The sequence below is a fragment of the Ranitomeya imitator genome, chromosome 9 (assembly GCF_032444005.1).
Source record: "Ranitomeya imitator isolate aRanImi1 chromosome 9, aRanImi1.pri, whole genome shotgun sequence".
Lineage (NCBI taxonomy): Eukaryota > Metazoa > Chordata > Amphibia > Anura > Dendrobatidae > Ranitomeya > Ranitomeya imitator.
Genome location: NC_091290.1, coordinates 48,650,418 through 48,677,422, shown reverse-complemented (window position 1 = coordinate 48,677,422; position 27,005 = coordinate 48,650,418). Strand labels below are relative to the sequence as shown.

The 27,005-nt window shown below is 43.1% G+C and overlaps 1 protein-coding gene across 1 annotated transcript in view; it reads left to right on the top strand.

Annotated features, from left to right (window-relative positions):
• Positions 1 to 27,005, top strand: part of LOC138648607 (mucin-2-like) — a 195,918-nt gene that overhangs the window by 51,528 nt on the left and 117,385 nt on the right. The window contains exons 10-14 of the mRNA XM_069738394.1: positions 698 to 792; positions 10,380 to 10,531; positions 19,984 to 20,122; positions 22,248 to 22,358; positions 22,446 to 22,628. Of these exons, the coding sequence (XP_069594495.1) occupies positions 698 to 792; positions 10,380 to 10,531; positions 19,984 to 20,122; positions 22,248 to 22,358; positions 22,446 to 22,628 (680 nt within the window). The remainder of the gene's footprint in view (positions 1 to 697; positions 793 to 10,379; positions 10,532 to 19,983; positions 20,123 to 22,247; positions 22,359 to 22,445; positions 22,629 to 27,005) is intronic.

Genomic DNA, 27,005 nt, shown 5'->3' with positions numbered 1-27,005 from the left:
AATTTAGTAATTGTCAGCTTTTTAATTTTCAAAATTTCACTGCACTTGGATTTTTTTCCATTTTGCCAGTATAATGTACACTAAAATGAATGCTATCATAAAAAAAATACAGCTCATCCAACATAAAAACAAAGTCATTGTACATCTATGTGGACAAATAACTTATTATGGCCCTCTGTAAGAGAGGAGGAAAACCAAAACCCAAAACCCAAAAATTGGCTGGTTTGAGTATTTAGAAATGTAGTTATAATTACACTTTTTTTATTTTTCATTTTTCAATTCCTAGAGAACCCCTTTAATATTGATACTCTATGCTAATGATACACAATCTTTTTTAATGAACTGGATTTCACTTGTAAAATTCTCAAAGAAACTTTGGAGTGCTGTTTTACTTCCTATTCTATAAAGAGGAATAGTTATTTGTAAAAAGAAAAATTGCATACAAAAGAAATATTAGACAGTCTAAGAATGTGCAACTGTGGTTGTTTCCTTCCCCTCTCATATGTTCAGTATTTTAAGATGAGTAGCTATTGAACTTTGAGACATGATGCTGCCATCTTGAATTAGCAATCTGCCTGCAATGTATTAAAACAAAAAATTAACTATAGTATTTTTTTCTGTCCTGTAACATTCTGTAATCTAGTTATATAATAGCCTTTGAACTAAAGTTTCTTATTATTTTCCCTCACTTTTTTAGAATGCAATTTACCAATGACTTTTGTTAGCTGTAGTTCTCAAGCATCCATAGGAGCAGAGTGCGCCAAAAGTTGTCAGACTCTAGAAATGAATTGTGTGAGTATGACGAATATTAAAAAATGGGCTATTTTAGTATAAGTCAAGTTTATTCTTTGTTAAATGATTTCTGCCGTTTTCTAAAGCTATCATTTAGATATCAATTTCTTAAGTTTTTCATATGCAAATTGCCTCTTCTGAGAAAGAGAGGACTTAAACTCTATAGCGCCACCTATTGGAAGTAGCGATCCTACAAGTCACAATCAACTCTTTAACGAGTCGTGCAATGTGACTTAGGATAAAAGCCAAATCAGTATCTCAATTCGCAAGATCTCTGCTTGTATTCATCGAAAGTGAAAATACATTGCTTTCATCTTATTGAGGAAAATCTCTTATTGAGGAAAATCAATAATGTTATGTCATTTTATTAAAAAAAATTAAAGTTATAAATAAATTAAAACAATAATAAAATTACGTTCATCTAATATGTCTAAGTAATTAAACTCCATGTAATTTCACTAAATAGGTCATGTTGTAAAATTAAATTAATGTTAAATGCTAATGGATGTACACTGTAAATATAAATTCTATTTTAAAGCTTTCTTGTATGAATTAGAAAAAAATACAGTACTTTAAGTTAAAAAAAAACATCCATTGTTTTTAGACACTCTAAAGACGTTTTAAGGGCATGTTTACAAAGAAAATGAGCAGAAACGCTTTAACTCCATAAAAAGGCTTAGTGTTCACTTACTCTAAGGTTAAGTTCCTACAATGAGATTTTGGTGAGGCTTTGATGTTGCATATTTTCACAAAAAAAGTGTAAAACTCAAAGCGACTTAAAGTTCGACAAAGTGGGTGCGATTTATAGAAATCTTACGCCCACTGTTTCTTTTTTTTTTTGCGCACAGTAAACTGACCTGCGTTGTTTGTTTGAAATCCACAGTATGTCAATTTCTCTTGCGGGTAGAATGAGTTTTATGTGCAGATTTCCACCGTAGACTTGTATTAGATGTGAAATTCTGCAGGTAAAAAACGCATGTGGTTTTTAGTGTTTTTCTACTGTGGATTACCACTAAATACGCATGAACTCTACACATGATCATATCTGTAAAGTTTTGTTCAAGAAAACCTAAAGTAGTATCGTAAAAGAAAACTGTTTTATTTAATGTGAATTATAAAAGATTAAAAAAGCAGTGTAAAAAATGCACTAAAAATGTAAAAGCAAGTGACTTAATTCACATAATAGGTGCAGAAATGTTAGAGAAAATCTGCAACATCAAAAACCTCATAGTATGAGTGAAACCTAACTGAATGGCTACTGGCTGCATGTACACACTGAATATTTGGTGACTTTTTTACATCAAGATTTTTAAGCCAAAACCAGGAGTGGAACAATCACACGAAAAGTATAATAGAAACACATCACCACTTCTGTATTTATCACCCACTCCTGACTTTGGCTTACAAATACTGATGTAAAATACTGACCAAATACTTAAAGACTGCAATTGGCGTAACAGAAAAACAAATACAATGTGGGAATTCTTCAAGCATTTGATGCCACTTTTAAGAAGTATAGAATTACAGTTTTTATGAATTTTCCCATATGTGCAAAAAATATATCTAGAAAAATAAATAAGTATATCCTGTTAGGGCTGGCGGAATGCACCGAGTAAATATAGAGATGTTATTTGGTGCGTTCGCAGCCCGGGGTCCACCGTGCAGGATAAGAACCTGCTGCTGGCAAACAGCGGCACAATATGGCGGTAGAAGCGAACTCTGTTGCTTCACAGAGTCGCTATAAGGAAAGGACTGTGTCCTGTTAAACTCCACAGGAATACACAGTAACTGCTGAGCAGATAGCAGCTTGTGGTCACGCAGTCCAGGAGGCAAACATACAATCTCCTCACCGGAGGAGCCGGTATTCTAGTGGCTTATTTCAGCCGGGGCCCTGTAACCAAACACACAATCTCCTCACCGGAGGTGCCGGTATTCTAGTGGCTTTTTTCAGCCGGGTCCCTGAATACACACAAGCGTGACCACACTGGCGCAAAACTCATGTCATGCATTGATACTAGCGCATGGCCGTGCGGCCATGCGAGCCTTATATAGCTGCAGCAAGTAAAAGACCTTCCTAGAAGGACCAATGAGAGACTGCCATACCTGAGCATGTGACCCTAGATCTCCACTGAGAGATCTTACCCTGGGCATTCTCAGTGTGTGAAAAGCAGGAGTTAGTCCTAGCAGCTATAGGACCTTCCTACCATGTGACCCTCGATCTCCACTGAGAGATCTTACTCAGGGCATGCTCAGAATGAGAAAAGCAGGACTTAGTCGCAGAAGCGTCTGCTCGCCGCTGCCCAGCACTGACTTCAATGGCAGAAGCAGGAAAGGCAGCAGTAACTCTTTGTACAGAGTGGGACTGAGCAAGACGCTTGGACTGACGTCTCCGCTGAGCAGGCTCAACTGCGGCAGGAGAGGAATGGGAGACCGCAGCGGAGATGGCCCGAGATTCCCCCTGTGCAGAGGCGGGAACTCGACCCCTAACATGCCCCCCCCCTCCTTGGACCTCGCTACGCTCAAAGGCAGCAATGAGCTGCGGAGTCTGAATGTGCTCAGCAGGCTCCCAGGACCTGTCCTCAGGATCATAACCCTTCCAGTCCACCAAATAAATTTTTTTACCACGTACCACCTTGCACCCCAAAATAGCATTCACCTCGTAATCGTCCGTAGACGAACCCGATGTCCCAGCAGATGACTCGGAAAACCGGGACATGTATACGGGTTTCAAGAGGGACACATGAAAGGTGTCGGTGATACCCAGGCGTGGCGGAAGGGCTAAACGATAGACCACAGGATTAACCTGTTCGAGGACCTTAAAAGGACCCAAGTAGCGAGGTGCAAACTTAGTGGACTCCACTCGCAGCCTGATGTTACGGGCGGAGAGCCACACCAAGTCGCCAGGAGCAAAGGTCGGAGCGGGGCGCCGATGTGCATCGACGGAGGACCTCATTCTCTCCTTGGAGGCCCGAATGGCATCCTGAGTGCGGTCCCAAATATCCCGTGCCTCCACAGCCCAGTCTGCCACCCTGGAGTCGGCGGAAGACACGGGCATAAGCACAGGTACCCGCGGATGCTGACCATAGTTAAGGAGAAATGGGGTTTGTCCAGTGGAGTCAGCTACGGCGTTGTTCAGCGCAAACTCTGCCCAAGATAGCAAGGATGCCCAGTCATCCTGCCTGGCTGAGACAAAATGTCGCAGATATGTGACCAAAGTCTGGTTGGCCCTCTCTGCCAACCCATTCGTCTCGGGATGATATGCGGATGAGAGATTTAACTCAATGCTGAGAAGACGACAAAGCTCTCTCCAGAACCGAGACGCAAACTGGGGACCCCGGTCACTGACAATTTTGTCCGGCATACCGTTTAGGCGGAAGATGTGTTTTATGAACAACGCTGCCAAGGCCCGTGCAGAAGGTAACCGTGGAAGCGGGACCAAATGCACCATTTTAGAAAAATGATCGGTGACAACCCAAATGATGGTACAGCCACGAGACTTGGGCAAACCCACCACAAAGTCCATCCCGACCATCTCCCAAGGCCTGTCTGCCACCGGCAAGGGATAGAGTAACCCTGCTGGCCATTGTCGAGGGGATTTATTTTTGGCACAGGAGACACATACCTGAATGTAATCTCTGACATCACGAACCATATGTGGCCACCAGTACGACCTCGCCAGTAGCTCAGATGTCCTTTTTGTCCCAAAGTGTCCACCCACCCTGGACGAATGAGCCCAAGAGAGAACCTCCGGTCGCAAATTAATGGGTACAAAAGTCTTGCCCAGAGGCACAGACTCTAGCGAAACCGGAGCTACGGTTCTCAGGCTCTCAGAAGGGACAATAAGCCGAGGCTCCCCTTCCTCCTCCTCAGATGACACAACAGAGTGAGAGAGGGCGTCAGCACGAATGTTCTTCTCCCCAGCGAGATAATGGAGGGTGAAGTGGAACCGGGAGAAGAACAAGGACCATCTGGCCTGGCGAGAATTTAGCCGCTGGGCTGTTGCAAATATAACAAATTTTTGTGGTCCGTGAAGACTTGAAAGGGAAAGCGAGCCCCCTCCAAGAGATGTCTCCACTCCGAGAAAGCCAACTTCATCGCTAGCAACTCCCTGTCCCCGATGGAATAATTCCTCTCCGCTGGTGTGAAGGTCTTGGAGTAGAAGAAGCAAGGATGCTTCCGACCTTGAGCATCCTTTTGGAAGAGGACTGCTCCTGCACCAATGGATGAGGCATCCACCTCCATTATGAATGGCTTATCAACATCGGGACGATGTAGGATGGGAGCGCTAGAAAATCGGGACTTAATAGAAGAAAATGCCCTGGAGACCTCTTCTGACCACAATTTTGGATTTGCTCCCTTCTTGGTGAAGGCTACCAAGGGAGCTACCAAAGTTGAGAAGTGGGGAATGAACTGGCGGTAATAATAATGAACCCCATAAAGCGCTGCACCGCTTTAAGAGAATGGGGTTCTTGCCAGTCCATCACAGCCTGTAGTTTGGCAAGATCCATAGCCAATCCCTGGGCGGAGATGATATAGCCCAGGAAAGGTAAAGACTCCTGCTCAAACATACACTTCTCCAACTTTGCATAGAGAGAATTTGCCCGTAAAATGTCGAAGACTCTGCCAACATCTCTCCGGTGGGAGTCAATATCTGGAGAAAAGATGAGAATATCATCCAGATAGACTACGACCGAGGTGGAAAGCATATCCCGGAAGATGTCATTGACAAAGTCTTGGAAAACGGCTGGGGCATTACAGAGCCCGAAGGGCATCACCAGATACTCATAGTGCCTATCTCTGGTGTTAAATGCCGTCTTCCATTCGTCCCCCTCACGGATGCGAATCAGGTTATAAGCACCCCGCAGATCTAATTTGGTAAATACCTTAGCTCCCCTTAGCCTATCAAAAAGCTCAGAAATCAGGGGCAGCGGGTACTTATTCTTAACGGTGATGGCGTTAAGACCCCTGTAATCTATGCAAGGACGTAATTCTCCATTCTTCTTCAGCACGAAGAAGAACCCTGCCCCTGCTGGTGACACTGACTTCCTAATGAACCCTCTTGCCAAATTCTCCTGGATGTATTGGGACATGGCCTCCGTTTCCGGAAGAGAGAGGGGATAGACACATCCCCGAGGAGGTTCTGTCCAGGCAAGAGATCTATAGGACAGTCATAGGGGCGGTGAGGCGGAAGGGTCTCCGCAGCCTTTTTGGAGAAGACATCTGCATAGGACCAATAGTATTTGGGAAGAGAAGAGAGATTTGCGGGTATCTCAGTGGTGGAAACCTGAACACACTCTTTCACACATCTGCCCTTACAGGATTCACTCCAACCCAATATCCTCCCAGAGGACCACTCAATATGTGGGGAGTGGAAACGGAGCCAGGGTATTCCCAGCAGAATCTCATCCATTCCCTCGGGAAGGACAAGAAGGGAAATTATCTCCTGGTGGGAAAGGGACATAGCCAGTGTGAAAGGGATAGTCTGGTGTGTGATCTGAGATGGAAGTGTCGACCCATTCACTACCCTAACAGTCACCGGTTTGGCGAGCATCACCAGAGGTATTGCATGGCGCAGAGCAAAAGCTGAGGAGATGAAATTCCCCTCAGCTCCAGAATCCACACAAAGCTCGACTGTTAGAGAGTAAGAGCCTAATATGATTGTCCCTTTGAAGGACAGCTTGGAGGAAAACGCCGCTGTGTCTAGTGAACCTCCTCCAAGGGTTACTAGACGCGATCGTTTACTCGACCGCCGTGGACATTTATTGGCATAATGTTCTTCTTGTTGGCAATTTCTGCAAACCACGGGTACTCGAGCGGTCCGAGACTTAGGTCCCGCTCGAGAAACCTCCATGGCCTCATGGGAGTCGGACACCTGAACGGAAGATTCCAGAGGTCTGGCGAAGGTGGGAGCCAGCCGAAACCTCTGCCTACACTGGGCCCGCTCCAACCTCCGCTCGTTAAAACGGAGGTCGATGCGGGTAGATATAGAAATAAGCTCCTCCAGTGTGGCGGGAATCTCCCTGGTGGCCAAGGCGTCCTTCACATGGTCTGCCTGTCCTCTCCAGAACACCGGAATAAGGACTTTATCCGGCCATTCCAGCTCAGAGACCAGAGTCCGGAATTGCACGGCGAACTGGCTGACCATGGACGAACCCTGTGTTGTTTCCAACAATTGGAGCGCGGTATCGTGGGTGACACGAGGTCCCAAAAAAGACCTGTTTCAGAGCGTCCAGGAAGAGAGGAGCACTCTGCGCCACACGATCATTGCGCTCCCATAGCGGCGTTGCCCACTCCAACGCCCTGCCCGACAAAAGGGATAAAATAAATCCCACTTTCGCCCGTTCCGTAGGAAAACGTGCAGCCAGAAGCTCAAGATGTATGGAGCAGTGACTCACGAATCCCCGACATAGCTTACTGTCACCAGCAAACTTGTCTGGAAGCGGGAGATGGGATAAAGTCGGAGCAGGGGTGGCAGAGGACAAACTGGCTGCAGCTACACTTGCAGCCTGAACAGCGACTGCGGTAATATCCACAGCTGAGGTTGTGCGCTCGAGAGCCATCAACCTACCCTCCAGCTGCTGGATGTACCGCTGTAAACGCTGATCGTCCGCCATTTACCAGCCAGACCCTGATGCTAGTATACTGTTAGGGCTGGCGGAATGCATCGAGTAAATATAGAGATGTTATTTGGTGCGTTCGCAGCCCGGGGTCCACCGTGCAGGAAAAGAACCTGCTGCTGGCAAACAGCGGCACAATATGGCGGTAGAAGCGAACTCTGTTGCTTCACAGAGTCGCTATAAGGAAAGGACTGTGTCCTGTTAAACTCCACAGGAATACACAGTAACTGCTGAGCAGATAGCAGCTTGTGGTCACGCAGTCCAGGAGGCAAACATACAATCTCCTCACCGGAGGAGCCGGTATTCTAGTGGCTTATTTCAGCCGGGGCCCTGTAACCAAACACACAATCTCCTCACCGGAGGTGCCGGTATTCTAGTGGCTTATTTCAGCTGGGTCCCTGAATACACACAAGCGTGACCACACTGGCGCAAAACTCATGTCATGCATTGATACTAGCGCATGGCCGTGCGGCCATGCGAGCCTTATATAGCTGCAGCAAGTAAAATACCTTCCTAGAAGGACCAGTGAGAGACTGCCATACCTGAGCATGTGACCCTAGATCTCCACTGAGAGATCTTACCCTGGGCATGCTCAGTGTGTGAAAAGCAGGAGTTAGTCCTAGCAGCTATAGGACCTTCCTACCATGTGACCCTCGATCTCCACTGAGAGATCTTACTCAGGGCATGCTCAGAATGAGAAAAGCAGGACTTAGTCGCAGAAGCGTCTGCTCGCCGCTGCCCAGCACTGACTTCAATGGCAGAAGCAGGAAAGGCAGCAGTAACTCTTTGTACAGAGTGGGACTGAGCAAGACGCTTGGACTGACGTCTCCGCTGAGCAGGCTCAACTGCGGCAGGAGAGGAATGGGAGACCGCAGTGGAGATGGCCCGAGATTCCCCCTGTGCAGAGGCGGGAACTCGACCCCTAACAATATCCTATGTGATGCAGTGACCCCTGTAACAGGTAGGGGGCACTGCATGGTCTCCCCAGTATGCGCACAGAGGTGTATTGAGCCCGTGAGAGTGCATGGCAATCGCAAGCATGACTGTGATAATGTGATAAAGTCTGGCAGTATTGTGAATGGCCGATATATGTGTCACAGAGGAGAAGACTCTGCGCTGCCAGACTGAAGCGATGTGGTGTTCTGGGACCTATAGTCCCACTAGTATTTGGTATGTTTATCATGGGAGGCTGGCAGGGATAGTTATGTGAGATGGGTGGGACAAACCAGCCACACACACCCACTCCCACCCAGGGGAGTGGTTAAAAGGTATATAATGTGACCAGGGTGTGGGTCACATGTTCCTGTGTGGTTCCAGTGTTTGGATCTGAAGGGTCCAAGTACAAGGTCCTGGAAGCCCGTGTTGGAAGTCCTGGGAGTAGGATTCCTGAGCAGCACGTGGTGGGGCTTTGGACTTGGTGGCCTGGGGTGTTGGACTAAAGTCCTGGATAGCACCTGGACAGGCCACACGCTTGTGTGTTGGGAGGTCCTGGGAGTAGGACCGGATCCCTGAGCAGCGCACAGTGACACTGTGGACCTGTATAGTCGGTGTTGGGGAAGCTACCGTCCTTCGGTGGGTCTGGAATGACTAAGATATGCCGCACAGGCAAGTTGGTGATTCCCGTGAGGCAGCTTTCCCAGAAGAAAGGACTGACAAGGAGTCAGCAGGTGGAGCAGGAGCTCCCATCAGGTACCTATACAGACTGTTGGTGCTTGTGATATGAACTGTGTGGCGGTAACCCACAGCAACTGGTCAAGAGAGGACTAGCGTGTTTAGTTGCTGCAACCTGTTAATGTGTTGATAAGGAGTTAAACCATATCTTGCTGTGTTAAAGAATGGACGACATGTAAGTCAGTGATATGGAACTTTGCTTACTATGTGGTTTATGCTGTATAAAATAAACCGTATGGACTCTTTAGTGTTAAAAAAAAATCGTGCCCGTGTGCTTGAATCCCGTGCTAAGCGAGTGTTCCCCAATACACTTAGTAAGAGCAAACTTACACCTATCTGTAAAAAAGTGCTTTATAGAAGAAAAAACAAGCATACCAGTAACGTAACAATCTGTCAGCTCATTGGTTCACCCTTGAACCCTTATACAGGATTCTGTTCTCTGCCCCAATTTATGGCTGCAGAGTAGCTGTAGACTGTTGGAGAGAGCTCGGGAGATAAAAATAAAGAGTTGGAAGAAGAACCAGAAAATCAAATTATGAACAAAATCTAATACAAGAGTGTAGTCACTCATAGCCAGGTCATGGTCCTGGAGGTCAAGTAGAATAATGGGCAAAGTGTCCCAAATGAAATCAGCTTGAGTCTTTAGGGGATATTTCAAAACTTGAACATGGAAAAAGCTGGGTCAGAACACTAGTTAATTATTCCCAGATGGGCATCAAATGCACCTAATGGAGGTTAAATTTGACATTGATGTTAAGTGGTAGCTGAACCTGCCCTTCTTTTCATTTGGTGAATCCAATCTGAGAATACAGAGCTCCTGGGAGGAGGTACAGAATAGCATACCAAGCCAATGATGAGCTAAAAAGCAGAAAATTTGCATTCAAATCTTTAGTGGCCATGTGATGACGTTGTGTGAACATCTGTAGAATTCTTACATGGCCACTGGAAGCAAACAATGGAAGTATCTATTGACTGATTGCAAGTAGAGATCTTTAAAAGTAAAAATAATAGATACAGAAAGATTTCTGAAAAAGTATATAACTGTCATTACAGAAAATAATTACCTTATATGTCAAAAACTTAAAAGCTTCCCAAAGAATAAAATATTCCCACAATGTTGGGTAAGGTCCAGAAATTGCCAATATAATCTTCATACCACTCTTCACACTTTCTAGAAATGTCAACATTTTTAAGACATCAACTGTCGTTTAATCTAAATGTATTGTCTAATACCTTTTTCCAAAAAAGAAACATTAAACTTTTACATTTATTTGTAATTGTTCTGTTTGGATTCCCCAGTATTCCACTAATTGTATACCAGGTTGCGTCTGCCCTCCTGGACTTGTATCTGATGACCACGGAGGATGCATTACAGCAGACAACTGTCCATGTATACACAACGGAGCTATGTATAACTCAGGACAGGAGATTCAAGTCAAGTGTAATACCTGGTATGTGTAGCTTTTAGCTTTTGATTGTTTTATGGTGGAATTGTAACAAGTGGAAACGTATTGTGATAAAATGATGCATTATTTAAATCAGGTTATTTTTTTAAATTAGTTAACTTTTTAGGCCATAACTATGATGACGGCATGTCATTGTGGTGCCTGTCTCATTGGAAATTTTTACCACATGTCTCCAAAATGTAGACAAAAACATAGAAACAACACTCAAAAGAATTCTAGTACTTAATTTACCGAAATCAACAATTACCAGAATGCTTAATGGATATATCCATAAAAATAAAATAAAAAGTCACAGAAAAATTCACATAAAAACATAGGAAACATTATGTATGCTTTTAAGGGGGACATTTGGCAATGGTCCAACCATCCAAAAAGGAGTAAAAAAGAGTAGAATTAGTATAACTATCAAAGTATCATATACATATAATATATAATAAGTTGCTTACACTATAAGATCAGAAGATTAGAAAAATAATGGGGGTCCTTGATACACCATCAGATGTTATTAATCCCTTCATGACCTTGGGATTTTTCGTTTTTCCGTGTTCGTTTTTCACTCCCCTCCTTCCCAGAGCCATAACCTTTTTATTTTTCCGTCAATTTGGCCATGTGAGGGCTTATTTATTGCGGAACGAGATGTACTTTTGAACGACATCATTGGTTTTAACATGTTGTGTACTAAAAACGGGAAAAAAATTCCAAGTGCGGTGAAATTGCAAAAAAAGAGCAATCCCACACTTGTTTTTTGTTTGGCTTTTTTGCTAGGTTCACTAAATGCTAAAACTGACCTGCCATTATGATTCTCCAGGTCATTACGAGTTCATAGACACCTAACATGACTCAGTTATTTTTTATCTAAGTGGTGAAAAAAAAATTCCAAACTTTGCTAAAAAAAAAAAAAAAATTGCGCCATTTTCTGATACTCGTAGCGTCTCCATTTTTCGTGATCTGGGGTCGGTTGAGGGCTTATTTTTTGTGTGCCGAGATGAAGTTTTTAAAGATAGCATTTTGGTGCAGATACGTTCTTTTAATCGCCCGTTATTGCATTTTAATGCAATGTCGCGGTGACCTAAAAAACGTAATTCTGGCGTTTCGAATTTTTTTCTCGCTACGCCGTTTAGTGATCAGGTTAATGCTTTTTTTTAATTGATAGATCGGGCGATTCTGAGCACGGCGATACCAAATATGTGTAGATTTGATTTTTTTTTATTGATTTATTTTGATTGGGGCGAAAGGGGGGTGATTTAAACTTTTATATTTTTTTTATTTATTTTACATTTTTTTAAACTTTTTTTTTACTTTTGCCATGCTTCAATAGCCTCCATGGGAGGCTAGAAGCAGGCACAACGCGATCGGCTCTGCTACATAGCAGCGATCTGCTGATCGCTGCTATGTAGCAGAAATGGAGGTGTGCTGTGAGCGCCGACCACAGGGTGGCGCTCACAGCCACCGGTCATCAGTAACCATAGAGGTCTCTAGGACCTCTATGGTTACCATCAAGATGCATCGCCGATCCCCGATCATGTGACGGGGGTCGGCGATGACGTCATTTCCGGCCGCCCGGCCGGAAGCGGTAGTTAAATGCCGCTGTCTGCGTTTGACAGCGGCATTTAACTAGTTAATAGGTGCGGGCAGATCGCGATTCTGCCCGCACCTATTGCGGGCACATGTCAGCTGTTCAAAACAGCTGACATGTCCCGGCTTTGATGCGGGCTCACCGCGGAGCCCTGCATCAAAGCAGGGGATCTGACCTCGGACGTACTATCCCGTCTGAGGTCAGATAGGGGTTAAACAGATGGGCACCCACAGAGAGGAGGTAATGACAAGCTTAGGAATCTGACAGTCCATTGAGGCACGTGACCAGGTGACTGGATAGTCCCAACCTGGCTTTTTCGAACATTTTCATGGAGGCAGGGGTCTGGAGGGTCCCAATCCTGGCTTCTCAAACGTATCCATGGGTTCAGTGATGGTCAATGGAGCAGATCTGTATTTTTCCAGCTTAAGCTGTTATCCTGTAGAATGTCAAATCTACAGTATGTTCTTCCTAATGTTGCCATGGTCTCTTGGCTGTTGTTCTTAGAGACTCTGTATGGATTCATGGTGTCCTACCTGTGGTTTTGTAGACTATTTTCCTTTCTTCCTGGCAGAAGACTAGAAATCCTTTTTTATATCCACATCTGTGATTCAGATCATTATCCATAGATCAGAGAGTAGGAAAGAAGAGTTTAACTCCATTGTTTGAATATTTAATCATTCCACAGAGTATGTCCTTTACTGTTTGCAGGTCAGCAAGCTACATGGATTTAAATATGATAATAGTCCTTATTTCTTGTCCAACCGAAAAAAACAACACATATATTCAATAGTAAATGTTCAAACTATAGCCTATGTCTCCTGGCCTACTGAAAATAGACATCTGAATAATTAAACTTAACCCCTTTACCCCCAAGGGTGGTTTGCACGTTAATGACCGGGCCAATTTTTACAATTCTGACCACTGTCCCTTTATGAGGTTATAACTCTGGAACGCTTCAACGGATCCCAGTGAATCTGACAATGTTTTCTCGTGACATATTGTACTTCATGACAATGGTAAAAATTATTTGATAGTACCTGCGTTTATTTGTGAAAAAAACGGAAATTTGGCGAAAATTTCGCAATTTTCCAACTTTGAATTTTTATGCAATTAAATCACAGAGATATGTCACACAAAATACTTAATAAGTAACATTTCCCACATGTCTACTTTACATCAGCACAATTTTGGAACCAAAATTTTTTTTTGTTAGGGAGTTATAAGGGTGAAAAGTTGACCAGCAATTTCTCATTTCTACAACACCATTTTTTTTTAGGGACCACATCTCATTTGAAGTCATTTTGAGGGGTCTATATGATAGAAAATACCCAAGTGTGACACCATTCTAAAAACTACACCCCTTAAGGTGCTCAAAACCACATTCAAGAAGTTTATTAACCCTTCTGGTGCTTCACAGGAATTTTTTGAATGTTTAAATAAAAATGAACATTTAACTTTTTTTCACAAAAAATTTAATTCAGCTCCAATTTGTTTTATTTTACCAAGGGTAACAGGAGAAAATGGACCCCAAACATTGTTGTACAATTTGTCTTTAGTACGCCAATACCCCACATGTGGGGGTAAACCCCTGTTTGGGCGCATGGCACAGCTCGGAAGCGAAGGAGCGCCATTTGACTTTTCAATGCAAAATTGACTGGAATTGAGATGGGACGCCATGTTTCGTTTGGAGAGCCCCTGATGTGCCTAAACATTGAAACCCCCCACAAGTGACACCATTTTGGAAAGTAGACCCCCTAAGGAACTTATCTAGAGGTGTGGTGAGCTCTTTGACCCACCAAGTGCTTCACAGAAGTTTATAATGTAGAACCGTAAAAATAAAAAATCATATTTTTTCACAAAAATTATCTTTTCGCCCCCAATTTTTTCTTTTTCCAAGGGTAAGAGAAGAAATTGGACCCCAAAAGTTGTTGTACAATTTGTCCTGAGTACGCTGATACCCTATATGTGGGGGTAAACCACTGTTTGGGCAGATGGGAGAGCTCGGAAAGGAAGGAGCGCCGTTTGACTTTTCAATGCAAAATTGACAGGAATTGAGATGAGACGCCATGTTGCGTTTGCAGAGCCCCTTATGTACCTAAATAGTAGAAACCCCTCACAAGTGACACCATTTTGGAAAGTAGACCCCCTAAGGAACTTATCTAGATGTGTGGTGAGCGCTTTGACCCACCAAGGGCTTCACAGAAGTTTATAATGGAGAGCCGTAAAAATAAAAATAAAAATTTTTCCCACAAAAATTATTTTTTAGCTCCCAATTTTGTATTTTCCCGAGGGTAACAGGAGAAATTGGACCCCAAAATTTGTTGTCCAATTTGTCCTGAGTGCGCTGATACCCCATATGTGGGGGGAAACCACTGTTTGGGCGCATGGGAGGGCTCGGAAGGGAAGGAGTGCCATTTGAATGCAGACTTGGATGGAATGGTCAGCAGGTGGCACATTGCGTTTGCAGAGCCCCTAATGTACCTAAACAGTAGAAACCCCCCACAAGTGACACCATTTTGGAAACTAGACCCCCTAAGGAACTCATCTAGATGTGTTGTGAGAGCTTTGAACCCCCAAGTGTTTCACTACAGTTTGTAATGCAGAGCCGTGAAAATTAAAAAAAAAAATCTTTCCCCCCAAAATTATTTTTTAGCCCCCAGTTTTGTATTTTCCCAAGGGTAAGAGGAGAAATTGGACCCCAACAGTTGTTGTCCAATTTGTCCTGAGTACGCTGATACCCCATATGTTGGGGGGAACCACCGTTTGGGCGCATGGGAGGGCTCGGAAGGGAAGGAGTGCCATTTGGAATGCAGACTTAGATGGAATGATCTGCAGGCGTCACATTGCGTTTGCAGAACCCCTAATGTAGCTAAACAGTAGAAACCCCCCACAAGTGACCCCATATTGGAAACTAGACCCCCCAGGGAACTTACCTAGATGTGTTGTGAGAACTTTGAACCCCAAGTGTTTCACTACAGTTTATAACGCAGAGCCGTAAAAATAAAAAATCTTTTTTTCCCACAAAAATTATTTTTTAGCCCCCAGTTTTGTATTTTCCCAAGGGTAACAGGAGAAATTGGACCCCAACAGTTGTTGTCCTATTTGTCCTGAGTACGCTGATACCCCATATGTTGGGGTAAACCTCTGTTTGGGCACACGGGCGAGCTCGGAAGGGAAGAAGCACTGTTTTACTTTTTCAACGCAGAATTGGCTGGAATTGAGATCGGACGCCATGTCGCTTTTGGAGAGCCCCTGATGTGCCTAAACAGTGGAAACCCCCCAATTATAACTGAAACCCTAATCCAAACACTCCCCTAAACCTAATTCCAACAGTAACCCTAACCACACCTCTAACCCTGACACACCCCTAACCCTAATCCCAACCCTATTCCCAACTGTAAATGTAATCTAAACCCTAACTGTAACTTGAGCCCCAACCCAAACTGTAGCCCTAGCCCTAACCCTAGCCCTAACCTTAGCCCTAACCCTAGCCCTAACCCTAACCCTAGCCCTAACCCTAGCCCTAACCCTAGCCCTAACCCTAACCCTAGCCCTAACCCTAGCCCTAGCCCTAACCTTAGCCCTAACCCTAGCCCTAACCCTAGCCCTAACCCTAACCCTAACCCTAGCCCTAACCCTAGCCCTAACCCTAGCCCTAGCCCTAATGGGAAAATGGAAATAAATACATTTTTTTAATTTTTCCCTAACTAAGGGGGTGATGAAGGGGGGTTTGATTTACTTTTATAGCGGGTTTTTTAGCGGATTTTTATGATTGGCAGCCGTCACACACTGAAAGACGCTTTTTATTGCAAAAAATATTTTTTGCATTACCACATTTTGAGAGCTATAATTTTTCCATATTTTGGTCCACAGAGTCATGTGAGGTCTTGTTTTTTGCGGGACGAGTTGACGTTTTTATTGGTAACATTTTCGGGCACGTGACATTTTTTGATCGCTTTTTATTCCGATTTTTGTGAGACAGAATGACCAAAAACCAGCTATTCATGAATTTCTTTTGGGGGAGGCGTTTATACCGTTCCGCGTTTGGTAAAATTGATGAAGCAGTTTTATTCTTCGGGTCAGTACGATTACAGCGACACCTCATTTATATCATTTTTTTATGTTTTGGCGCTTCTATACGATAAAAACTATTTTATAGAAAAAATAATTATTTTGGCATCGCTTTATTCTCAGGACTATAACTTTTATATTTTTTTGCTGATGATGCTGTATGGCGGCTCGTTTTTTGCGGGACAAGATGACGTTTTCAGTGTTACCATGGTTATTTATATCTGTCCTTTTGATCGCGAGTTATTCTACTTTTTGTTTGGCGGTATGATAATAAAGCGTCTTTTTTTGCCTCGTTTTTTTTTTTTTCTTACGGTGTTTACTGAAGGGGTTAACTAGTGGGCCAATTTTATAGGTCGGGCCGTTATGGACGTGGCGATACTAAATATATGTACTTTTATTGTTTTTTTTTAATTTATTTAGATAAAGAAATGTATTTATGAGAATAATATTTTTTTTTTCATTATTTAGGAATATATATATATTTTTTTTTTTTACACATTTGGAACATTTTTTTTAAACTTTTTTACTTTGTCCCAAGGGGGGACATCACAGATCGATGATCTGACAGTTTGCACAGCACTCTGTCAGATCACCGATCTGATAGCAGTGCAGGCTGCTTCACAGTGCCTGCTCTGAGCAGGCTCTGTGAAGCCACCTCCCTCCCTGCAGGACCCGGATCCGCGGCCATCTTGGATCCGGGCCTGGAACAAGCAGGGAGGGAGGTAAGACCCTCGCAGCAACGCGATCACATCGCGTTGCTGCGGGGGGCTCAGGGAAGCCCGCAGGGAGTCCCCTCCCTGCGCGATGCTTCCCTGCACCACCGGCACATCGCGATCATCTTTGATCGTGGTGTGCCAGGGGTTAATGTGCCGGGGGCAATCCGTGACCGCTCCTGGCACATAGTGCCGGATGTCAGCTGCGATAGGCAGCTGACACCCGGCCACGATCGGCCGCGCTCCCCCCGTGAGTGCCGCCGATCGCGCTGTACGTACTATCCCGTCCGTGGTCATGGGGGCCCACCCCACCTCGACGGGATAGTACGTCCGATGTCAGAAAGGGGTTAAATGCTGTCATCACACCAATGCACCAGGTCATCGGTAAGAGCCAGGCCGAGTGCCAGAATTAGAGCATCTCATGTGATCCTCCATTTCTGGGACAGCTGCGAGCTGGTATGTTTAGGCTCGGAAGATTCCAATAACCAGCTCCTAGCTACCTGGTTTAATTTTGCTGGTTACAAAAAATGAGGGGGACTTCACATCCTTTTTTAAATTTATTTATTAGGTTTAATACAAAGCTATCCAATAAACTTCACATTCTATTTACTAAAGATTGCAATTTTATAGTGTGTCGTTGGGTTGTGAAATTATATACAGTTAAGGCCAGAAATATTTGGACAGTGACACAATTTTCGCGAGTTGGGCTCTGCATGCCACCACATTGGATTTGAAATGAAACCTCTACAACAGAATTCAAGTGCAGATTGTAACGTTTAATTTGAAGGGTTGAACAAAAATATCTGATAGAAAATGTAGGAATTGTACACATTTCTTTACAAACACTCCACATTTTAGGAGGTCAAAAGTAATTGGACAAATAAACATAACCCAAACAAAATATTTTTATTTTCAATATTTTGTTGCAAATCCTTTGGAGGCAATCACTGCCTTAAGTCTGGAACCCATGGACATCACCAAACGCTGGGTTTCCTCCTTCTTAATGCTTTGCCAGGCCTTTACAGCCGCAGCCTTCAGGTCTTGCTTGTTTGTGGGTCTTTCCGTCTTAAGTCTGGATTTGAGCAAGTGAAATGCATGCTCAATTGGGTTTAGATCTGGAGATTGACTTGGCCATTGCAGAATGTTCCACTTTTTGGCACTCATGAACTCCTGGGTAGCTTTGGCTGTATGCTTGGGGTCATTGTCCATCTGTACTATGAAGCGCCGTCCAATCAACTTTGCAGCATTTGGCTGAATCTGGGCTGAAAGTATATCCCGTTACACTTCAGAATTCATCCGGCTACTCTTGTCTGCTCTTATGTCATCAATAAACACAAGTGACCCAGTGCCATTGAAAGCCATGCATGCCCATGCCTTCACGTTGCCTCCACCATGTTTTACAGAGGATGTGGTGTGCCTTGGATCATGTGCCGTTCCCTTTCTTCTCCAAACTTTTTTCTTCCCATCATTCTGGTACAGGTTGATCTTTGTCTCATCTGTCCATAGAATACTTTTCCAGAACTGAGCTGGCTTCTTGAGGTGTTTTTCTGCAAATTTAACTCTGGCCTGTCTATTTTTGGTATTGATGAATGGTTTGCATCTAGATGTGAACCCTTTGTATTTACTGTCATGGAGTCTTCTCTTTACTGTTGACTTAGAGACAGATACACCTACTTCACTGAGAGTGTTCTGGACTTCAGTTGATGTTGTGAACGGGTTCTTCTTCACCAAATTAAGTATGCGGCGATCATCCACCACTGTTGTCATCCGTGGACGCCCAGGCCTTTTTGAGTTCCCAAGCTCACCAGTCAATTCCTTTTTTCTCAGAATGTACCCAACTGTTGATTTTGCTACTCCAAGCATGTCTGCTATCTCTCTGATGGATTTTTTCTTTTTTTTCAGCCTCAGGATGTTCTGCTTCACCTCAATTGAGAGTTCCTTTGACTGCATGTTGTCTGCTCACAGCAACAGCTTCCAAATGCAAAACCACACACCTGGAATCCACCCCTGACCTTTTAACTACTTCATTGATTACAGGTTAACGAGGGAGACGCCTTCAGAGTTAATTGCAGCCCTTAGAGTCCATTGTCCAATTACTTTTTGGTCCCTTGAAAAAGAGGACGCTATGCATTACAGAGCTATGATTCCTAAACCCTTTCTCCGATTTGGATGTGGAAACTATCATATTGCAGCTGGGAGTGTGCACTTTCAGCCCATATTATATATATAATTGTATTTCTGAACATGTTTTTGTAAACAGCTAAAATAACAAAACTTGTGTCACTGTCCAAATATTTCTGGCCCTAACTGTATCTGACAGATATCTCTCTATTTATCTATTTTCTTTCTATTATCTATACATTTATCTATATATTATCTTTGCACATCTCTAACACATAAAAATCAAGGATTTCTTGAATGCATTCACATGGATGACATACAGATGGCACACCGATGTCACACGGATAACACTCATACACATTGATGGCACATGGATGGTGCACACTAACACAGATTGCTAACAGAAAATTACACGGATAGTGAAAATGGACCATCTCATGTGTACATTTTTTAAGCGGACGTGTGACTAGGGTCTTATACTTATGAGTGCTATCTGTGAAAATCATGGCTAGCACTTGTAGGAGATGAACTGACATGTGAGCCAGTGCTAATCCATAGAGACCCCATAACTATGTCATTTAATGGGTTAAACAGCCAGAATTGTAAGTAGCGCTAATTCCAATTATTAGATGAAGGTGTGAGCTGGAAAATTTATTGCATCTAGCCTGGCGAAACACGTTAAGGATAACAAAAATAATTTAAACTGCAACAGTTTAAAAAATCTCAAACATATGGAGCCTCATTTATTAAAACGGTTGAACAGAAAAAAAAATCTTTGTGGCACATACAGTTGTAACTAATTAGAGCTAAGCTTTAATTTTTCGGCTCAAGTAAAATAAAACCTGTGTAATTGGTTTCTTTGGCCAATAAAGAAAAATTTTATTTTTGAACAAGTCTAACGAATCTGCCCCAATTCATTTTGTTCTACAGACTTACATTTAATGATTGTTTTACAGCGTATGTGAGAAAAGAAGATGGAAATGTACAAACAATACTTGTTTAGCAACTTGCACTGTTTATGGGAATGGACATTATATCACCTTTGATGGAAAGCTCTATGTCTTTAATGGAGAATGCCTATATACCCTAGCACAGGTATTGCCTAAATCACAATTGGATCAGTTGGACTATTTCTTTATTTTTTTTATATTGGTGTGAACAAAAATGTAAGAATTTTGGCAAAATATTTAAGAGGTAGACTGCAACTTGACTTGTGACTATTTTATTTCTTTATATAATAGTATATAATAACAATTATTATTAATAATAATAATAATAATAATAATAATAATTAATTCTATAAAGTCATATTTTACAGTACACAATAATTTATATATGTAAAATTATAAAAATAATAAATAAAAGACTCTATTATGCATAAAAGCTGATCATACAGATAAAAGTTGGCTAAACCTAGTAATTCTGGGTTGTGTTTAGTGAGCAATTTGATTTCTGCTGCATAAAAAAATGGAACATAACATAATGATAAGTTATTGTTAGTGATAATCAAGAACTGAAATGCTTGAGTGCTCGGTACTCCATTCGAGCACCCGGACTCTTGGATGTGCTCGACTCAAGTAGTGAACATAATGGAAGTGAATGTGAAACTTGAGCATTTTTCCAGCTCTCTCTCACTCTCTCTCTCTGTTCCTGTGGAGTTCTACATCTCAGGCCGGCATCACACTCAGCGTAGGGAACTACGGTCCGTTTTTTACATGTATCATTGAGACACACACACACACACATATATATATATATATATATATATATTCATGCAGCGCTAGATAGCAGAAAAGCCGGTAATTCAGTTGCTGGCTTTTGTCATCTCCTTATCAAACCCGACAGGATATGATACATGGTTTGCATACAGTAAACCATTTCATATCCCTTTTTTTGCATATTCCTCACAAATAATGTTAGTAGAGTCTGTGTGCCAAATTTTGGGGCTTTAGCTGTTAAAATAAAGGGTTAAATCATGGAAAAAACTGGTGTTGGGCTCCCGCGCAATTTCCTCTGCCAGAGTGGGAAAGCCAGTGACTGAGGGCAGATATTAATAGCCTAGAGATGGACCATGGTTATTGCCCCCCCAGCTAAAAACATCTGCCCCCAGCCACCCCATGCGCCTATTCTGACGCTTAGCCTCTCTCTTCCCACTCCCGTGTAGCGGTGGGATATGAGGTAATAAGGGGCTAATGTCACCTTGCTAATGTAAGGTGACATTAAGCCTGGTTAATAATGGAGAGGCGTCAATAAGACACCTATCCATTATTAATCCAATAATGTTAACCCCTTTACCCCCAAGAGTGGTTTGCACGTTAATGACCGGGCCAATTTTTACAATTCTAACCACTGTCCCTTTATGAGGTTATAACTCTGGAACGCTTCAACCGATCCCAGGGATTCTGATACTGTTTTCTCGTGACATATTGTACTTCATGATAGTGGTAAAATTTATTTGATATTATCTGCGTTTATTTATGAAAAAAATGGAAATTTAGCGAAAATTTTGAAAATTTCGCAATTTTCCATCTTTGAATTTTTATGCAATTAAATCACAGAGATATGTCACACAAAATACTTAGTTGTGAGGAATCTGCAAAAAAAAAAAGGGATATGAAAAGGTTTACTGTATGTAAACCATGTCTCATATCATGTCGGGTTTGGGAAGGAGATGGCAAAAGCCGGCAATTGAATTACCGGCTTTTCTGCTATCTAGCGCTGTATGAAATATACATATATATATGTGTGTTTCACTGACATATATATATATATATATATATATATATATATATATACCCTTATACTATGTGTAGGCATTTATTATAGCTATTCTATTCTAACCTGTCAGTGTGATTTTACTGTACACCGCACTGAATTACCGGCTTTTCTCTAGATCACCGCTGCGTATTTCTCGCAAGTCACACTGTTGGTCCATGTGTAATCCGTATTTTTCTCGCCCCCATTGACTTTCATTGGTGGATTTTTTTGCGCAATACGCTGACAAACGCAGCATGCTGCGATTTTCTATGGCCGTACAAGACCGTATAATACGGATGCGTAAAATACAGCAGATAGGAAATCATTGGTCCGTGTGCAATGCCTATTTTCTGCGCCTCTCATACGTCCGTAAAACTCGCTAGTGTGACGCCGGCCTAATAATGATGTATATTGTATATACAAACATTTGTGCATTTAATTATTTACTTTTTTTCAACTCAAGGACCACTGCTCGCTAAATGACAGCAGCAGTACGTTTCGGATTGTAACAGAAAATATTCCTTGTGGAACTACAGGAGCAACCTGCTCGAAGTCTATCAAAATTTTTCTTGGGGTTAGTAAACCAAACTATTGTAAATAAATCAGACTAGAAAATAATAGCCTTCTTCATGTACTTGTCTCTTCAATTCACTCTCCATAGGGTTATTATGAGTTAATCCTCGCTGATGACCATCTGAATGTGGTCCAGAAAGGCCCAGGTAGCTCAGTACCTTACAGGGTACGACTGACGGGTATCTACTTGGTTCTTGAGACAAAAAGTGGTCTGCTATTGTTATGGGATAAGAAGACAAGCATTTTCATCAAAGTCACTAAGGAATTTCAGGTAAATCTTCATTGATAGTAACATGTGTTGCGTGTAGTCATAATTGACATACCAATAACATCACTGACAAGACCGCAGCATGTTTATTTATCTTGCGGAAACGCGAGCCTCCGCAAGATAAATATCACCCATACAGTGTATTGGACACGTTGATTCCGCACAGTTCAATGAATACCGGCAGCACTTTAGATGCAGCGGACATGTGCTGCGTCCTCAGTGCTGCTAATTACTGACCGTGGGGAAATAGCCTAAGGCCGGGGTCACACTTTTGAGTTCAATGCGAGAAACTCGCATGAGTCTCTCACATCAGGTCCCGGCACTGCCGCCGGCCCTCGGACTGGAGCGTTCAGCTGCATAGAAATACATTCAGCCACACACTCCGGTCCGAGTGTCGGCGGCAGTTCCGGGAGTTGAGACTCATGCAAGTTTCTCGCATTGAACTCGCAAGTGTGACCCCGGCCTACTGCTTACAACAGATGAAGCGTTAATTAGTAAACCAATGGATCATTGCTGGTAACAGTGATGAAAAGGCAAACTAATGTAAAAAAAAATGCAGTCAGTAATGTGAACAAATCCAGAGAGGGGATTGTTATGCTAACAGCAGACAAAGTGTTTGTCGTAGGTCTGAGCTAGCAAGTAAGTGCAGATTGTAGAAACAAACAGGAGTTGCTGAGATGATTGCAAACTAAGAAAAAAGAAGAGGCAAACTCCAAAACACACAGTAACTGAAACCAAAGCTTATTTAGTAATTAGATACATGGTTGTTAGAGGCCAGGACTTCCCTGCGGTGTGGGATGTATCACAGGGACTGTTTGGTTCTCTGGTCTCCCATTCAGGCCTGACCACTGGCGCAGATGTTGATCCCAGCATCCTGCTGAGGCATCTGTTATACATGTGGTTACTGCTGGCTCTCCAGCTAACATCTGTGGTAAATTCAAGGAATTGGAATGAGGATAGTTGCTCACCAGAATATGCTAGAGACCGTCCATGCCTGGAATTCAGTGGCTGACTACCACGAATAAGCACATGTAGAAACAAAGAATTTTTCAGACACAGGAGTCCTTTTCTTAAAAAATAATTTTCTTTATTCAGACATCTTCATCTGTAAAAACAGTACATACAGGGGACCCCCAACACCTGACGCATTTTAGACCCGTTAAAAACGGTTCTTTCTCAAAGGCATGCAAACATAAAATGAGCAATTCCTTTTGTGTTCTTATCCACTGCTACAACACATGTGACTAGTTAGGCTGGGTTCACACTGCGTTGTGTGAACCCGTTTAACGGACTACGTTACACCGTGGCATAACGCTGTGTAACGTAGTCCGCTAATGCCGCCATTACTTGCAATGGCGAACTCATCGCTAGCACATGCCCACAATGGGCGTGCGCTAGCGATGTGCCGTCATTGAGTGATGGACCCGAGACGCGGGCTGCAGCGTTTCCGGGTCTGTCACTGCTAGCTCACTGCTAGCGCAGATGGAGCTAGCAGATGCTCCATCTGCGCTAGCGCAGTGCCAAAGTCGGCACTTGCGTTAGTGCAGTCCATTTAATGGATTTGTTGAATGGACTGCACAACGCAAGTGTGAACCTTAGAAAGACTGTTGTGAATTCAGCTTTTGGGCTCCCTCCGGTGGTTGTAGAGGGTAATGCAGTTGGGCCTGGATTGCAGGAGTGGACATGTGTATCTACTAATTGCAGGACTGACTGGGGTATATAGCTTTGCAGGATCCTTTAGTCAGTGCCAGTTGTCCATTGTTCTTGAAGGATTCACTTCCCTGCTGGTCTCTCCAGTTTGCTGTGTTTTTCTACAAAGATAAGTCCTGGCTTTGTTTTTGCTGTCCACCTGCAGTGGACCTTATAGTTCTGTGCATTTTCATGTTTTTGTCCTGTCCAGCTTGGTCTGTGAAGGATTTTTTGCAGTCTAGCTATTTCTCTGGAGATGCAGATATACCCTCCATGTCTTTAGTCAGATGTGGTGATCCGTATTTTCTGCGGTGGTTATTTTTCTAGTGTTTTCATACTGACCGCATAGTACTTTGTTCCATTCTTTCTTTTTAGCTAGTATGGCCTCCTATGCTAAAATCTGATTTCATATCTGCGTATGTTTTTTCCTCTCCTCTCACAGTCAATATTTGTGGGGGGGGCTATCTATCCTTTGGGGATTTTCTCTGAGGCAAGATAGGTTTCCTGTTTCTGTCTTTAGGGGTAGTTAGATCTTAGGCTGTATCGAGGGGTCTAGGGAGTGTTAGGTACCCCCCATGGCTGCTTTTAGTTGTGCTGCTAGGTTCAGGGTTTGCGGTCAGTACAGGGACCACCTTCTCCAGAGTACGTCTCATGCTGCTCCAAGGCCACCAGATCATAACAGTACAACTGGCCAACAATGAGTTATTTGCATCTCAGAAGAAGGGTGGAAAGATCTTGAGCCATTTTTTTTCCTTAGCCTGTTTGGTCTGTTCCTCCCTCTTTACCTCTGGGTGGCTACGGAGTCTAGTATTAACATGAATATTCATGAGTTGGTTTCTCGGGTGGATCAGCTTGCTGCTAGGGTACAGGGGATTTCAGATTTCACTGTTAAGACTCCTGCCTTAGAGCCTAAGATTCCCACTCCTGATTTGTTCTTTGGTGACAGATCCAAATTTTTGAGTTTCAAAAATTACTGTAAACTGTTTTTTGCATTAAGACCCCGGTCTTCTGGTGATCCTATTCAGCAGGTTAAAATCATCATATCTCTACTGCGTGGTGACCCACAGGATTGGGCATTTTCCCTGGAATCTGGCAATCCTGCTTTGCTTAATGTTGATTCGTTCTTTCAGGCATTGGGGTTGTTGTATGATGAGCCTAATTCTGTGGATCAGGCTGAGAAAATCTTGTTAGCCCTGTGTCAAGGTCAAGAAGCGGCAGAATTATATTGCCAGAAATTTAGAAAATGGTCTGTACTGACTAAATGGAATGAGGATGCCTTGGCGGCAATTTTCAGAAAGGGTCTTTCTGAATCCGTTAAAGATGTTATGGTGGGGTTCCCCACGCCTGCTGGTCTGAGTGATTTAATGTCTCTGGCCATTCAGATTGATCGGCGCTTGCACGAGCGCAAAATTGTGCACACTGTGGCGTTGTCCTCTGAGCGGAGCCCTGACCCTATGCAGTGTGATAGGATTTTGTCTAGAGCTGAACGTCAAACATTCAGGCGTCAGAATAGGTTGTGTTTTTACTGCGGCGATTCTGCTCATGTTATTTCTGATTGCCCTAAGCGTACTAAGAGAATCGCTAGTTATGTTGCCATCAGTACTATACAACCTAAATTTCTGTTATCTGTGACCTTGATCTGCTCATTATCATCATTTTCTGTCATGGCATTTGTGGATTCAGGCGCCGCTCTGAACTTAATGGACTTAGAATTTGCCAGACATTGTGGTTTTCCCTTGCAGCCTTTGCAGAACCCTATTCCTTTGAGGGGCATTGATGCTACACCGTTGGCTAAAAATAAACCTCAGTTTTGGACACAGCTGACCATGCGCATGGCGCCAGCCCATCAGGAAGATTGTCGTTTTCTGGTGTTGCATAATTTGCATGATGATATTGTGCTGGGTTTTCCATGGTTGCAGCTACATAATCCGGTGTTAGATTGGAAATCCATGTCTGTGACTAGTTGGGGTTGTCAGGGGGTTCATGATCAGGTTCCTTTGATGTCAATCTCCTCTTCCCCCTCTTCTGAAGTTCCTGAGTTTTTGTCTGACTTCCCGGATGTATTCGATGAGCCCAAATCCAGTTCCCTTCCACCGCATAGGGACTGTGATTGTGCTATTGATTTGATGCCAGGTTGTAAGTTCCCTAAGGGTCGACTTTTCAACCTGTCTGTGCCTGAACATACCACCATGCTGAGCTATATTAAGGAGTCTTTGGAGAAAGGGCATATTCAGCCATCCTCTTCACCGTTGGGAGCAGGGTTCTTTTTTGTTGCCAAGAAGGATGGCTCCTTGAGACCCTGTATTGATTATCGCCTCTTGAATAAGATCACGGTCAAATTTCAATACCCCTTGCCTTTGCTTACTGATTTGTTTGCTAGGATTATGGGGGCTAGCTGGTTTACTAAGATTGACCTTTGAGGGGCATATTATCTTATTCGTATCAAGCAGGGTGACGAATGGAAAACTGCATTTAATACGCCTGAAGGCCATTTTGAATACCTTGTGATGCCGTTCGGACTCTCTAATGCCCCATCTGTGTTCCAATCCTTCATGCATGATATCTTTCGGAGTTATCTTGATAAATTCATGGTTGTATATTTGGATGATATTTTGATTTTTTCCAATGATTGGGAGTCTCATGTGAAACAGGTCAGGATGGTATTTCAGATCCTCCGTAATAATGCTTTAT